This window comes from Sphaeramia orbicularis, chromosome 5 (assembly GCF_902148855.1).
Source record: "Sphaeramia orbicularis chromosome 5, fSphaOr1.1, whole genome shotgun sequence".
Lineage (NCBI taxonomy): Eukaryota > Metazoa > Chordata > Actinopteri > Kurtiformes > Apogonidae > Sphaeramia > Sphaeramia orbicularis.
The window spans coordinates 26,009,612-26,025,045 of NC_043961.1; the positions used below are offsets into that span (position 1 = coordinate 26,009,612).

General features: G+C 37.1%; 1 protein-coding gene across 2 annotated transcripts in view; it reads left to right on the top strand.

Annotated features, from left to right (window-relative positions):
• Window positions 1–15,106, top strand: part of cpne5b (copine Vb) — a 157,718-nt gene extending 142,612 nt beyond the window's left edge. For both annotated transcript variants that reach the window (XM_030135190.1, XM_030135188.1), the window contains 4 exons: window positions 1,697–1,799; window positions 9,291–9,348; window positions 9,994–10,067; window positions 12,747–15,106. In XM_030135190.1, the coding sequence (XP_029991050.1) occupies window positions 1,697–1,799; window positions 9,291–9,348; window positions 9,994–10,067; window positions 12,747–12,938 (427 nt within the window). In that variant the 3' untranslated portion in view covers window positions 12,939–15,106. The remainder of the gene's footprint in view (window positions 1–1,696; window positions 1,800–9,290; window positions 9,349–9,993; window positions 10,068–12,746) is intronic.
• The last annotated feature ends 328 nt before the right edge of the window (window positions 15,107–15,434 follow it).

The window sequence follows — 15,434 nt, forward strand, 5'->3', positions numbered from 1 at the left end:
CATAACCAACAAAAGTATTGATCAGTACGAGCAGACAAGACCTTGTAAAACAAAGCATATCTTAGAGGTTGTCATAGCTACAGTGGCTATGGTTTTGTGCATTTCTAAAAAAAAATAAATAAATTAGGGATGCACCAATACCAATACGAGTATCGGCTCCGATACTCAGTGTGTGTACTCGTACTCGTAAAAGTAATTCGATACAAATGCACCGATACCACTTACGGCGGTGTGACGTTCACATTTCAGTGCCGCAGGTACGCGGCGGTGGAGTAATGTGTGGGGAGTGTGAAGAGTGTGGAGATTTTTTTAAATAAATGACGGTGATAAACGTAACGCTGACTGCAAGTAACGTTAAAAACACAGACAGACACGGACGCAGCGTTCTGTCCGTCCTCTGCGTACATTCCATCCGTTTACAAGGTGCTCGCGGATGCGTAAACAGAATGAGAATACCAGCGGATGTACGGAGCGGTGCAAACCGCCGCCAACAGAAGTGAAAACGAAACTTCTCGCTCATTTCTCTACCTGCTGAAGCTAAGCTTTTAAACCTTACCTGTGAAAACGCTGCAATATTAGTATCACATTAGTGTTGCCTCTGTCGTCTCCATGCTTGTTATTATTGACTTTCTTCTTCTTCTCAAAAAACTTTACTCTTCTTCATGGTCTTTATGCAGTATGGTTAATTCAGAGCGACGCCCCCTGGTGGATTAATTGAGAAACGCTCATTCCAACACGTTAAATGTCAGTAGCAGCACTTTTTTCCAGTCAGACTGATGACAACGACAATAAAGCACATTTACAAAAGGAACTAACAACTGGAATGGGATTATTAAGTACTCGTATCGGTACTCAGTATCGGCAAGTAATCAAATGTAAGTACTCGTACTCGTACTCGGTCTGGAAAAAAGTGGTATCGGTGTATCCCTAAAATAAATTATAAAATAAATAAAAAATATGTAATTGATCTGTTTATTGTCAACAGCTCAGCAGAAGCATAATGTCTGTATGTCTTCCACAACTCTGCTTTTTATCAAAAGTAAAATCACACTTGCATCAACATTTTGACAGCTGGCTGTGGTGATTTCCTGTGCTGCTGGTTTACTGAGAATATCAGTCCTGCCAGACACAGTAAACAGGATGTGACATACTTGAATATGAGTTTAGCTGATCACTATCATGTAGCCATTACTGTAGCATAGACTGATATATTTGTCACTTTTTTTTGGAACGTATTCAACTTTGGCATCACCTGAGTGTTCCCAGCATGCACCTCCACCCATCACTGTGTGCTTTCCCTCACTTGCTGAGCCATAAAAAAACAATTCTCCATCTGATTACACCGATGCTCTGTTGTAATTAAAAATGCCATTCTGATAAAATGGAGTCAGATTTAACTCCTGCAGGATTCTGCAGCTGTAATAACACACAACCAGTTATTATTTAGCATTTGAACAAGTGAATCCAAGGAAAAATATTTACAAAACGAATCTGAGAATCAAACATTTCAACAGGCTTTGTGTTAAACTTCATTGTTTGGAGTGATTAATCTGTGTCTACGCTTGAAATATTTCAATGAGTATTACAACAGCAGTGACAAAGATAATTTAATCAGTTTGCGCATGCCAAGCGTTAATGATTCGATGAATTTCAGTGCAATAATATTCTTCTGTTTTCTGTCTGTATTGGTTTGCAGGTATGCAGCAGCAGTGCAGGATGGATCTCAGTACTTTGTGCTCCTCATCATCACAGATGGCGTCATTTCTGACATGGCCCAGACAAAAGAGGCCATTGTTAATGTAAGGATGGGAAAGGGCTGTGCTTTTCAAGTGAATACATGATGAAACATACAGTAAACCCAGTCCCATTTGGCATTAGAGCAAAATTCCTCTAAAATGAATCGTTATGTGATGTGATGTGAAGTGAAGATGGTAGTCAGAGAATGAATCCTCAAAGATATAAATAGCTGTTGGCAACCAAAATCATCTACAGTCTTAAATGTTTAATATGTTTTGAAACACTAATTCTATTAATGCGTTCAAATTACTCAGGTAAAATGCAGTTTCTTAGCTTTTCATCATCAGCAGATCAGACCCATTTGGACATGTAGAGCCTCCATAGTGAATGTGGAAACACTGTTCAGAAGCCCAATAAAAGGTAGTGGTGTTTTTAGATTCATTTAATGATATATTTGGGTGAAAAATCACTTTTGCTTGACTATTATTTGTTCTGCTATAATAACTCTTGAATTTAGTTGTCCCAAACCCAGTGATTTTTTTTTTGTTTTAAATGGAGAAATACGTACATTCCTTTCAATAGAAGCAACAGAGATTTGGTTTTCTTTCTTTATAAATTATTTGAACAGTTAAACTTTAACAAATCTGCTGTTGGTCGATTTACAGTGAATTAACTTATGGAAGTTGCTTTTGGAACAGTAGTTTGTATTTTGTGAAAAATGTGGGTACTGAGCCTCTTCTAGCTCAGATGTTTACTGCCTTTGCTTCTCTAATTTATAAATAATTGGAGCCATGTGACGTTAGCACTTATTATGCAATCGGTGAAGCCAGACTTGCATATAACGGCTGACAGCACAGACGACATACTGAGTTGAGTCGAGATCAAATTAGAGACTTCTGATTAAGCTGATAGTTACACAGTAGTACCTCACCATCAGGTTTTCCATCTAAGGACACTGATATTGTGAATGAATCTATCACTGTCCTTAAGATACAAATGTGTTTCCTCCCTACTCTTATAACTGTAAGGAGCATATTTATGAAACGCAGCTTTTGAAAAGATGCAGGTTCTTCAGTAAATAAAACACAATACTGTGCTTTATTCCTCTGAGCTTTCCACAACACATGCTTTTTCTTGCTCTCACCTTTAAATAGTAGGTTTGGGCTCGCTTCCCTTCCTCGTCTCTTCTTCGGCCTCTGTTCTCCTCCTCCTCTTCAGCTCGCCGCAGGCACAGAACACCCAGCAGACTGGATTTAAAGGGAATTTGCGACTGTTAGTCAAAACATTAGAACAGCCACACCTTCCTTTTAAGATCTTGCCTGCTGCTCTATCTCACTGCCTCCACTTTGACTGTCAACTGGCGCTCCTGACGCTTTCCTTTTCACTCTCCACGGATCTGGGGCGAGGGAGGACACACCGCTGAGGTTACATTGTAGTAGAAGTCATACTTATTCATGCTGGAAGGCATCTCGAAAAATGAGCAGGGAGAGTGACAGGAAGTGAGACCCTGAATGTGCTTTAAGAACATCTGGGGTGAGCTTGTAGTGGTGGATGGTTACACAGGTGATTTTACATCTTTAGAATAGAATAGAATAGAATAGAATAGAATAGAATAGAATAGAATAGAATAGAATAGAATAGAATAGAATAGAATAGAATAGAATAGATGTTAATCCGTTCCCTTCTTCTACTGTTTATTTGACTGTTGCTTGTTTTCATACCCAACTAATTTTTTTGTGTGTGTCTTTTTGTGTTTTTATGTTATATACCTGTTGTGAAGCACATTGAGTCTGCCTTGTGCATGAAATGTGCTCTATAAATAAAGGAACAATTTAGGCCTAATAGAATAGAATAGAATAGAATAGAATAGAATAGAATAGAATAGAATAGAATAGCCTTTTTTAGTCACTGTTACAGGAACAATGAAAATCAGTTTAGCAGCTCTGATCTATTTAGTAGCAAAAACACTTTACTGTATAGAAATATCACACAAAATACTAAATAAAAATGTAGGCATTAGCAAAAGATCCAGAATAAAATATTAAATACACATATGCTACTAAAGTACTACTAGAACTACTGAAATATACAAAAGCTAAATATGATGAGAGATAAGTACAACAAATAAGGATATATAGAGGTAATATACGATTTGTACAAGGTAGATTAAGAAAAACAAAGTGCATGTGTTGTGTCTATTACACTGAGGTAGGGTGAGTATTGCACTGTCTATTACACTGGGGGTGGTGGTTGTTCAATCAATGGGTGGGGGGGGCACATTTAACTGCTTGTGGATAAAAACGATGCTTGAGTGTGTTTGTTTTAGTTCTGAGTGTCCTGAATCTCCTTCTGGAGCGGAGGTGGGGGAAGAGGGTATGTCCAGTGTGTGAGGGGTCTTTGATTATTACCCCGCCCCCAAAGGGGAGGCAAGGGGTATTGTTTTTGGTTTGGTTTGTTTCTTTGTTTGTTAACACTCTAGCAGCGAAACTATCGGTTGAATTCATACCAAATTTGGTTTATAGATTGCCTGTGACCCAGAATAGAGGTAGCTACCCTTTGGGAAAAGTAGGTCAAAGTTCAAATTTTTTATGAATTTTTAAAATCTTTTTTTTTCCCCCATTGACTTATAATGGGTGAAATTTCACATGTTTGTAGCAGCAAAACTATTGGCTGAATTCATACCAAACTGGGTTTATAGATTGCCAGTGACCCAGAATAGATGTGGTTACATTTTGGGAAAAGTAGGTTAAAGTTCAAATTTTTTTTTAATTTTTACAATCTTTTTTTCTCCCATTTACTTATAATGGGTGGAATTTCTCATGTCTATAAAAACATCAATTTTGTTTGAATTTACTTCAAACTTGGAGGCAATTGATATGCTGACATCAGCACACACATAGACATGATGACATCAGCTGGATTGATGCCAAAAACTACAATATGTGTGAGGGGCAGGGTTTGTTGTGACTGACACCACTTGTTTTTCTGCTTTTCTGCTGGAGTTTGCCAGCGTTGATGTCACATCTTTAGGGTCAATGTGCAGAGATGTTGCAGGAAATTTCCAGGTTTGGCTCTCCAGTTCTAGCTCATCCTCAGCACTGTACCTCCATGGTGTCCCAGTTTGGGAATAAATGGTTTATCAGTTTGCAAAAAAAAACCCAAAACAACTCCCTGTCAGTCAGTCTGCATTCCCCTCCTCTGTTCACAGTCCAGGTCCCTTTGCTGCCTGTTGCACCATGATGCTACTTCACTCACACAGACTTCTCACCTCACCTCACTGTCCCTCACAGATTCACGTCTTTGTTGTCTTTATCTGCTCCCTCCATATTTGTGTCATCACATTCTGTCAGTAAAAACGATCCTATCCTACTTTTGATTTCTCTCCTTGCTCATCTCTGTCATTTTATTTTTCAATCTCATGTGCTTCATCTTTTTTATCAATGCCAGCAACCAAAACCAATTCACAATCATGTCATCACTTTTTATTGTGTATTGGATGCAGCAATGTATCATGTCATCACTTTTTATTGTGTATTGGATGCAGCAATTTATTGCATAAGCAAAAGAAATCATGTTAGCATTTCAACTATGTGATTTAGTTAAGTGTTGTGTTGAAGTGTCACCACAACAACAGACAGTACAGCAACAAGTACCATGGAAGTGGAACACATGTATTTTTAGTGACGATTATCCAAGCTCCCAAAAAACAACCAAAATAATACCAAATAATTTTCAATGCCAACACCATTTCAAATCATTTTAATTCTCAGACATATTTTATTCAGCATATATTATTTAAAAGAGGCAATTTTGGGTTCAGTTTCTCCAGTGTGAAACACTCACATTGATGGTTGGTTTTACATTTAACAGATTTCCTCACATCTCATTTAAAGGGGTCATATTTTGCTAAACCCACTTTTATTAGGCTTTGGTACATTTATTTGTGTATTTGGACCCTAATAGTTCAAAAAGTTTGAACCCCCCAGGTTCTGCAAAGCTATCTTTATATTCATTTTGGCAGAAATCAAGTGGATTTGTACAACCCATTTTAATTCCTTCTTAATTTGTTACATCTATAACTAGTTACATCACGACATTTGCACATATAAGGTCAAGACTTCTGACAAACATTTCTCCAAGTATACCATAACTGTTTGTTAGCAGCAGCAGTTGTAGTCCATACTAAAAATATGTCCAAACTTCAAGCCGTTTACCTAAAATGGTCAGTTGTTGGTTGAACGGGACAGTGCAGCACAGCCAACAACTACACAGGGTTGAAGATGGACCTGTGGAGTTGAATTAATGAAGAATTCAGACCCAAGCATAGCATTTACAGTTTATGTAGACTACAGGGAGATGTTTTAAAATGCATAATTCCATTTAAAAAAAAAAAAAAGCAAAATATCACTCCTTCAATTCTTATTTAACATTCACTGGGTGACCAACGACCCCTTCTAGAGTTAGGGTCACATTTGAGCTATGTTTAAACACATGTTGTATAGACTGTGTTTCAGTCACATGTTATATGTTAAATGCAAAATAGCTTGTATATTTCTGCATAAGCCTAACACTAACCTTAAACTAGGGTCAGGGTTCCCACAACAGAGTAGATATTAGAGATTTAGATTTTGATGATGAGACACTGCTCTGCAAAACTTTAGCAGGATTTTTTATTATTGTAACCATGATGCCAAAGGTGCTCCAACCTTAATAAATTACTTTTAGTCCAATATTTTAACCTAAATCCTGTTTTTGTGCCAGCATTTTAATTTTAATGTTTAGCATTCTTCTGCTACTACTAGGAATATTAACTCATCCAATGGTGTTTTGTCAGACAACAGGGATAATAAACCTGTATTGTGATTACACTTGGAGTAAAAGGCCTGAATATGAGAGGTTCTCATCATTTCAGCACAGTTTTTGTTAAACATCAGTTTGATGCAACAGTCAGTACAGACAGTGATGCTCCACAGAGGTGTCTCTGCTGTGAGGAGTGGCTGGTTTTACAAGTGTCCTGAATCTGCTGTCTTAAGCTCATTTCTGTGCTGAGCTCTGTGACAGTCAGTGAGTGATGGTCTTTCACTCAGTCTGTGTGTCAACAGGGCATTCACCTCTCTAAACACATATCACTAAACCAGTTAATGTGTGCATGTGCACAGAATGATATGCAAGAACACACCCCACTCATGGCATTTGGATTTAAGTGGCACAGTGAGTGAGTCATTGGAGTAATGGATACTGATTGATGCTTTGTTTTGTTGTCTCATTAGAATGGATCTCGGCTGCCACTGAGGGTGACAGCAGGATGGTAAAAGTGGGGCATGGTGGATTGCCAGGTTATTTTTGGTTGCATTTGATGTTTAAACGTGTGTGTATGTCTCACACTACACACCCACAAGTGTACATTGGAGTACACAAGAGTGTGTTTGCGTGTGTGTGCGTGTGTGTGTGTGTGTGTGCGCGTGCGTGCATGTGTGTGGGAGGACAGCCACTGACAAGTTGTGTAGAACACTGATAATCGCCTTGATGTGCTCTGACTGAGGTGATGTCGACACAAACCACTTTCATCCCCGTGGCAAAAGAGGCTGCCTGGTTTGTCACAGTACATTGTCTTGTGCCAGATATATATATATATATATATATATATATATATATATATATATATATATATATATATATATATATATATATATTTTTTTTTTTTTTTTTTTTTTTTTTTTTTTTTTAATTGTTATAAGGGCTTTGTGAAAATATGTGACTACAGAAAACATTGAGCATTGACTGGGCATTGAACATGAACAATGTAAAAAACACAATATACACACAATATACGCATATGTATTTGCATGTGTCAGTATCTGTTCAATATTGTATCTTAATGTAACTGTAATATTAATAATACTCTGTTGCCCTTAACGTTGCAATAATTTTATTTTCAGACACATTCTTCATTTTATTCCTATTTATACACATCAATAATCCCCTTTGACCAGGTACAATGATTACATACTGAGTCCCAGTTAAACTTTATGTGTCAAGAATAAATCACATGGTCCCACTTATTTCATTAGAAAGGGTAAAAATATTTATTTTCCAAGTTTATGGGCAATAGTGTGTTTTTCTTTTTTTATTGCAATAGGCTAAATTAGAGAAAAATGTATTTTTTTATGATTTGAAGTGATTTAACTGAACAATTATTAATTATATGGTTAGAGATTATTTTCACTATCAATTTATTTCCAGCCCAGAACTAATCATAAAGATGCTTATTTGAGTAATAATCTGTGATCAAATAAAATGCCTTAAAATAGAAAACAGTGAAGGTTATTATTTCCTTGAGATGAAGTAGATTTGTAACAATTAAGTTATTTTTTACTTCACAAACACATTAGCAGTGAAAAACGTCAAATCCTAACACCAGTGAAGCTACAGACTTGGAATATTTTAGTATATTTGTGGAAAAATTGACTTTTTGGTATTGATTATCAAAACAGTTTAGAGATATTACATTAGTTTTACTAGTCCATAAATAAATGGCATATCTTTTCCAACCATAACATTATGCGTTTTTTCAGAATTCTAAATTCTGTTTGTTTTTTACTGTGATTTTAAAGCTGATTTTATGTATTTGGCTGACATCCTATCCAGTGTTTCCATCTGTTTAGGGACAGTAAACACTGCAGTAGCTCTGTCTCTGGAGGTGTGGTTTGGGAGTGGCTGGGTGGGCGACTGAGGACGGTCGCCTGTACTGAATAAGGTTGGCACCTCCTCCCTCTCTCCTCTCCCAGCTCACAAGTTCCACCATCCATCCCCTGCCATGTAAGACCTTCTCAAGGTCTCTGCCAACAAATTTATCACTTTCTTTCCCTCCCTGTGGATGTATGTTTCCTTTTAGATTCACCGGATTTGTAAAGTCAACACAAGGTTCTTTTTACAGGTCAGCATTTTGTCAATCCTTGACGGGAATTCTGGCGATGAATATGATGTTATCTTAGGTTGCACCGTTCATGTGAGGAATCAGCTTCTGCTCAGATTAGAGTTTTAGAAACTGGAGCTCTGACAGCTGACCTGCTGGCCCTGTATCTCAGGAGGCTGTCATCAGAGAGTTTAATCTCCACTCTCCGGCTCATAACCAGCATTCAGAGGGACACCGCATGATCATCACCAGATATGAGCAGGGGGAGCTTTTGAAAGACAGAAAATTGGATTCAGGGACATAAAACATCTGGGATAAGGAAAGGGCTTTTTATAGCCATATTGACACTCAACATTAGCATCTTGTTCCTCTACAGTCTTTCTCTGATTCCTTTTTCCTGTTCAATTTGTTCCTCTGTGGGCCCCTTTTCTAACTTAAAGGTCATTCAGCTAGTTACAAAGGTGACACGGAACATTAATGTGGTTGTAACTTACATGGGCAAGCGTGTAAGTGCCACGTTGTCTGATGAATGGTAATGACCATCACAGGTCAGCGGTAATCTAGAAGACCTGTGAATGCAAGGAGGGCATTTCTGTGCATTTCATTTCATCACTTGCTCCCCTTTCTTTGTCTGCAGGGAGCCAAGCTTCCCATGTCCATCATCATAGTTGGAGTGGGCCAGGCTGAGTTTGACGGTACATTAACTTTAATTTTATTATTTAATTTTTTTTAATTGCTGCATGGATGCAAGTAATAAATATTGTTGTAATTGTATACAGCCAGTACTTACAAAATGTAGTGTTTTAAAACATCAGCATTGCTATATTTGATCATTTTGCCTTCTGTATTAGTCGTCTGGTAAAACGTCTAAAACATGAGCCGATCATTGACATGTTAATTTATACAATCCACAGTCTATTACAGTTAAAACCAGCTCTAACCTCACTGGCACTAATTCAGAGAAATACCCAAGAGACAATTACTGTACAAGCCCATTTGAGTCAGTGGAGAAAGGATACGCGTAGGTGGATACAGGCATAATTGTAGAAGAAATGACTGAGGTTAATTGCAGGGTTTGCAGTGTTTAGTACAGATGATTTTAAATTGCACAGTGACGACAATAAAGGAGTTATTAGTTGATTAGACATGCAATAAAAGCAGATCTGGGCTGTACTGCACAGCATATTCTACCCGTAGCGAGTGCAAACAGCTCTAATGTTGAAGCGTGTATACCTTTGAATTGGTCTGGTCTCTGTCCTTAAAGCTGTCTGTCTTTGCTTTCTCTCACACTGTGTATGTGCATGCATGCATGAATGTGTGTGTGAATTTGTGTCTTCCAGCGATGGTGGAGCTAGATGGTGATGACATCAGGATCTCATCCCGGGGGAAACTGGCGGAGAGAGACATCGTTCAGGTGACTGGCCTTTAAAATGTGATAGAAACTCTGCAAGGATTCACTGCAGACCTCGAGACCAGTATCAGGAAATCAAGTTTGGTGTCTGAGTTCACTGAGTAATACAGACAGCTCGGTGGTAGCTACATGTTCAGCTGATAGTGAGTGGCTGATAATAGACAATAAAATTAGTAAGACTTGATTTGTGCAGCCACCTGATATAGATCACAATTTTCTTGCCTGCCATGTGCTATTGATATACAGTATATAGCTCACCATATTCTTACATTTATGTTATCAGGGGCATTCACCTGTTTGTCAACATTTGCAAGACTAGAGCATGACTTGTAATGTGATATCAAAACAGGATGTCTCTTATATAGAAAAATCTGACTATTTATATCACTGGTACATTTATGGTTTCATGCTCAAAAACATCATTCTTTGGGTAAAGTGAATTTTTTTTTGGTTTAGACATTTGACTGGACAAAACAAGATATCTTCACTTGCACCTTGAGGATATTTTGACAAGTATTTTTCATGGTTTGCTCAACTGGATGGGCGAAGTGATGGATAAAAAATCAAGTCGAACAAATGACAATAAAGGAAGTCCAGAGGAGACATACTACTTTTATCGGAGGGAGTGCAATGGGGATGTCTCTTTTTTGGTTAAACTCACCCCTGAGAAAAACCAGAGAGCAGGATTAGCAGCAGATCCATGTTCTAAAGCTGTATCCCCAAATGATGATCAAAAGGAAGGCTTAAAGCTAGGCTGTGATTACCACTCTACTCCCAAAATCTAACTGTGTACATCATGTTAGACAACGCTGAACATTATCAAGTCAGCTTTAAAGTTCTATAAATGTATTAGAATAGATATTAACTTGTTTTTTTAACAATATATTTATTGACATTTTTTGTTATATATACACACATACACTTGTAAATATACACACAGTTATAGCAAGTATGTAGACCTGTGCCTCACTAACAAAGGCATCTGCAGTATTACAAGTGTTGTAAACAAAAACAAATTACAAACTAGAAAAGCACCCAGAGAGCGCAGACCTCTGCCAAGGCAGATCAGTGCCCCCCCCCCACCAATCACCACCAAAATTTAATCATTTGTTCCTTGTGCCAGTATCAACATTTCCTGAAATTTTCATCCAAATCTGTCCATAACTTTTTGAGTTATCTTGCACACAGACAGACAGACAGACAGATGAACCAACGCTGGCAAAAACATAACCTCCTTGGCAGAGGTAATAAACAATACACATACACATCACAAACTTCTCAGCTGTAAACATTTGTACACATTTTAATGCCTTGTTACAATTACTGGTATTTGAACTCATTAACCCTGTTAAAAGGTTTACACAACTGAATGTTTATTCATCCTCATTATCATTTGCTAAATCGATACTTTTAACAAACACCTTAAAAGGTTTCCATATCTTTTCAAACATATCCTGGCTTCCTTTTCATATGTATGTCAGTCTCTCCAAAGGAAAATGATATTAACTTTAAAAAAAATTTTTTTTAAAAAATTATATATATATATATATATATATATATATATATATATATATATATATATATATTATATATATATATATATTTAATTTAACCTTTATTTAACCAGGAAAAACCTCATTGAAATAAAAAAAAATCTCTTATTCAAGAGTGGCCTGGCCAAGCAGAAGTTACACAAAATAGAACTCACAACCATACATTTACAGTAAAATTATACATAAAACACAATGGAAATCAGCTCTCAAACCATACATAAATCACTAAACTAAGAACATACATATAAAACACCATCAATAATTTAAAAAGCACTGAAAGTATAACAACAATGTTCCTTAAAAGCATCTCAAAGCAGTCATTCAAACAGTAATTCAGTCAGTTATAGAAACATCTACATACTGATTTATCCTTTTCCCATTAATTTAGAATGTCTTTGAATGTATTCAAAGGGACCAGTTTCTTCAGTTTCGTTTTTTTTTTTTTTTTTTACCTTTATTTAACCAAGAAGTCCCATTGAGATTAGGAATCTCTTTTGAAAGGGAGACCTGGCCAAGTTAGCAACCATACAAAGTCCAAACAACATAAAAAAACATACATAATACACAATGAACAATAAAACATAATAACAACAATTCAACCATAATGGCATCAAGAAAAAGTGATATTCCTCCTTAACTGCATTCTCCATGATACTTTTAAAGTCATTAACAGAAATGAGTGTATGTAGTTTTACAGTTTTTTGAAGATTATTCCATGACCGTGGTGCATGGAAGGAAAATGCTGTTTTTCCAAAGTCTGTCAGAACTCGGCGAACAATCAAGAGCGACCACTTGGAGGAACGTAGATGGAAACTGCTAGAGCTAACAGAAAGATTACTGAGATATTTTGGGAGTTTACCCAGCAGAACTTTATAGATGAACATAAATCAGTGTTTTTGTCTGTGGAGGATTAATGATGTCTAATGATGGTTAATGTCCTTCTGTAAGTTGTTCCAGGCAGTGGGAGCAGAACATTTAAAGGCTTTCTTTCCCAGTTCTGGTCAGACTTTTGCAACTCCTAGAAATAACTGAAACTGTTGAGAAATTATAGCATATTTTGCATCATTTGTGAAATTCCTTTGACTGTATATGAGCAGAGATGTTTAACCATTATTTTCTTTTCCCTCAGTTTGTTCCTTTCAGGGATTACATGGACCGAACGGGTAACCACGTGCTAAGTATGGCACGGCTTGCAAAAGACGTGCTCGCAGAGATCCCTGATCAGTTTATCTCTTACATGAAGAGTCGGGGGATCAAACCCAACCCAGCGCCACCCCCTTACACACCACCAGGACACACACACCACCACACACAGATCTGACGCCATTCCCTCATTCGCTGAGGACTGACCGCATGCAGCAGCCATTCAGAGTCCAGTAGGAACTTCCCATCTCCTGTGTTTTCGGTGCAAACAGGAGGTGACTTACCAGGAGATGGGTGTTGAATTTTGTGCCGTACTCTCCCAATGACTACTGGAACAACAGTCTCTTTCTTTCTTTTTTTTTTTCTGTAATATAATTTGTTTAGCTGCTTTCTCTTGAGGAGAAGCTGCAGACTTTTGGACACGCTGGTAAAAGCCTTTTCACTGACACCGAGGCAGTGACTGTTTATTGTCTAATTCGACAGCAGGTTGGTTCACAAAGGTCATGTTGTGGTCAAAACTTGTGCCTGTCTGTGGTTGTTTCATAAGTGTATCAGGACATGTGAACTTTGACCTAAACCTTGCTCGTCAGTTATCGTTGTGGCCTAATACAGTGATATTTTTTAGGCACCTTTTCCCTTCTGGAATTAGTTTTTATATTGGGGATTATCTTCTAATGCATCAGTTATGATGAAGGAAAAACTACAGGTGTGCGGTTTACAGTTTGTTTTATCACTTATTCAGGCTTTTCATACCATAACGTGTCACCTCTTCTCTACTTTATTACTTAAATGTTTATAAGAGCATGTTGTATTTATTCCCCATATCTCAGTATTTATTCTCGAATGTTATTCAGAGTGGCATGGCAAATGATAAATCTGTTTCGAAAATCATAGACTTCATTTTGAAGTGGTCACCAACTGATTTTAAGTGATTGCATATACAAAGCACAAAATTACCTGTTGCTACACTGGATACAAGAACTATAATTATGCTATCAGGTTAATCATATTTAAGTCTTTTTGAATGCTGCAAATCAATACTTCTGAACAAAATACTCATGTTGTTCATGTAAATCAACTTTTTTTGTACTGCAAGAGCAAGTAGTGTTCTCATGCAGTAAAAAAAAGTCTCATTATGGTGGATGTTACAAATGACAAACACTGTCATAGCCTCTGTTTTGTTTTGTCTTTATAATCCATAAGCATTTTTTGGATTTATAGCAAACAACGCATTACCATATGAATAAAAACAGACCAGGAAAATATATAGCAAAGCATAAAATAATAACCAAACCCGAGCATATCTCTGACTGCATGATCAATCTGTCATTACCGGATTAATGCACGGCCTTTCCTTTTATGCTAATCTTATTTTTGTTTTCCCTAGCCTGCGTCCACCATCAGTTTAGTGGCACAATGAGAAAGAAACAACAAAAATACTGCCTTCCACACTGTGACCCCAGTTTCACAGCATCAGTACTTATGCTTGGAATATGAAATGCTGCCATACACAGTGATGCAACAGCAGGTATCCACCACTGTTCTATAATGAGATGTCCTTCAAACATGAGGAGCTCAATTAAGCATAAAAATGTAAGGAATAAAGTCCATGTGAAAGTGGGGATGTTGAACAGGATGGTATTTTAACAGTCAACAGGAGAAGAGAAACAGTGCACAGCAAGTTGGGGTTCCTTTTCCAGGTAGCATTATTTTGTCATTGTGGTATCGCTTCACACTTTCTACTGTTTGTTTTTAAAGGGATATGAGGCCTTACACTGAAAGGCAGTCATAAATACAGTACATGATGAAAAATAAGACTTCCACAAGATGTGTTTTTAGGGACTGGAGCATAGGTGAGACCTCTGCCTTGATGCAAACTTATTGTAAATATCCAAATATACAATGGATAAAGTGTGTTGAAATTCCGTTTCCTAGAGCTGCTTTTCCTAAACTTAGGGTCGGGACTCAAATGGGTGACAGATCCATGTCAACTGGATCACTAATTGGTAGATTAAAATACATAATGATATGATGTACTGTATATGAATTAGTTTTCCAAGAATGTTCTTTTTTTTCTACATATCATTAGCCTCATAGCATAATATCATTGGTCAAATGATGATATCTTTGTAACTTTACTCTCCTAACACTGCTGCTTCATTTTGCATCATTGGCTACAACTTAGGCTATTATGCTATAATGCTAACAGTATGTTAAGCTCAGATTCCTTGTCCAGGGCTATCACTCTCTCATCTATCAACTTGTGTAAGGGAATACGGTTTTGATGATGGAATGACCAGTAAAAAAAAAAAAAAAAAAGATGAAATGGATGTCACAGCAATTCATGACGACTTTTTGTAACGTTGAGTGCTAAGGAGACACTAACTTTCTCTTTTGGATCTCAAGCTGAAAAACTCCAGCTCATCCTAGAGATACACAATACGGACAAAATATTGTGACACATCACATCTAGAGTTTTTAGGACCTCCCATTTCTATTGAAAAATGTTCATGTTAGTTGTCAGTAATTATCATGATAAATATCTCTTTTTAACCCATAAAGACCCAGAGCTACTTTTGTGGCACTTCCCAAATATTTTTTTTTCTTTTTAACCCTTTAACTACCCCACTAAGAAGAACCTGATGAGTAACTCAACCATATGGTTGAACAGGCA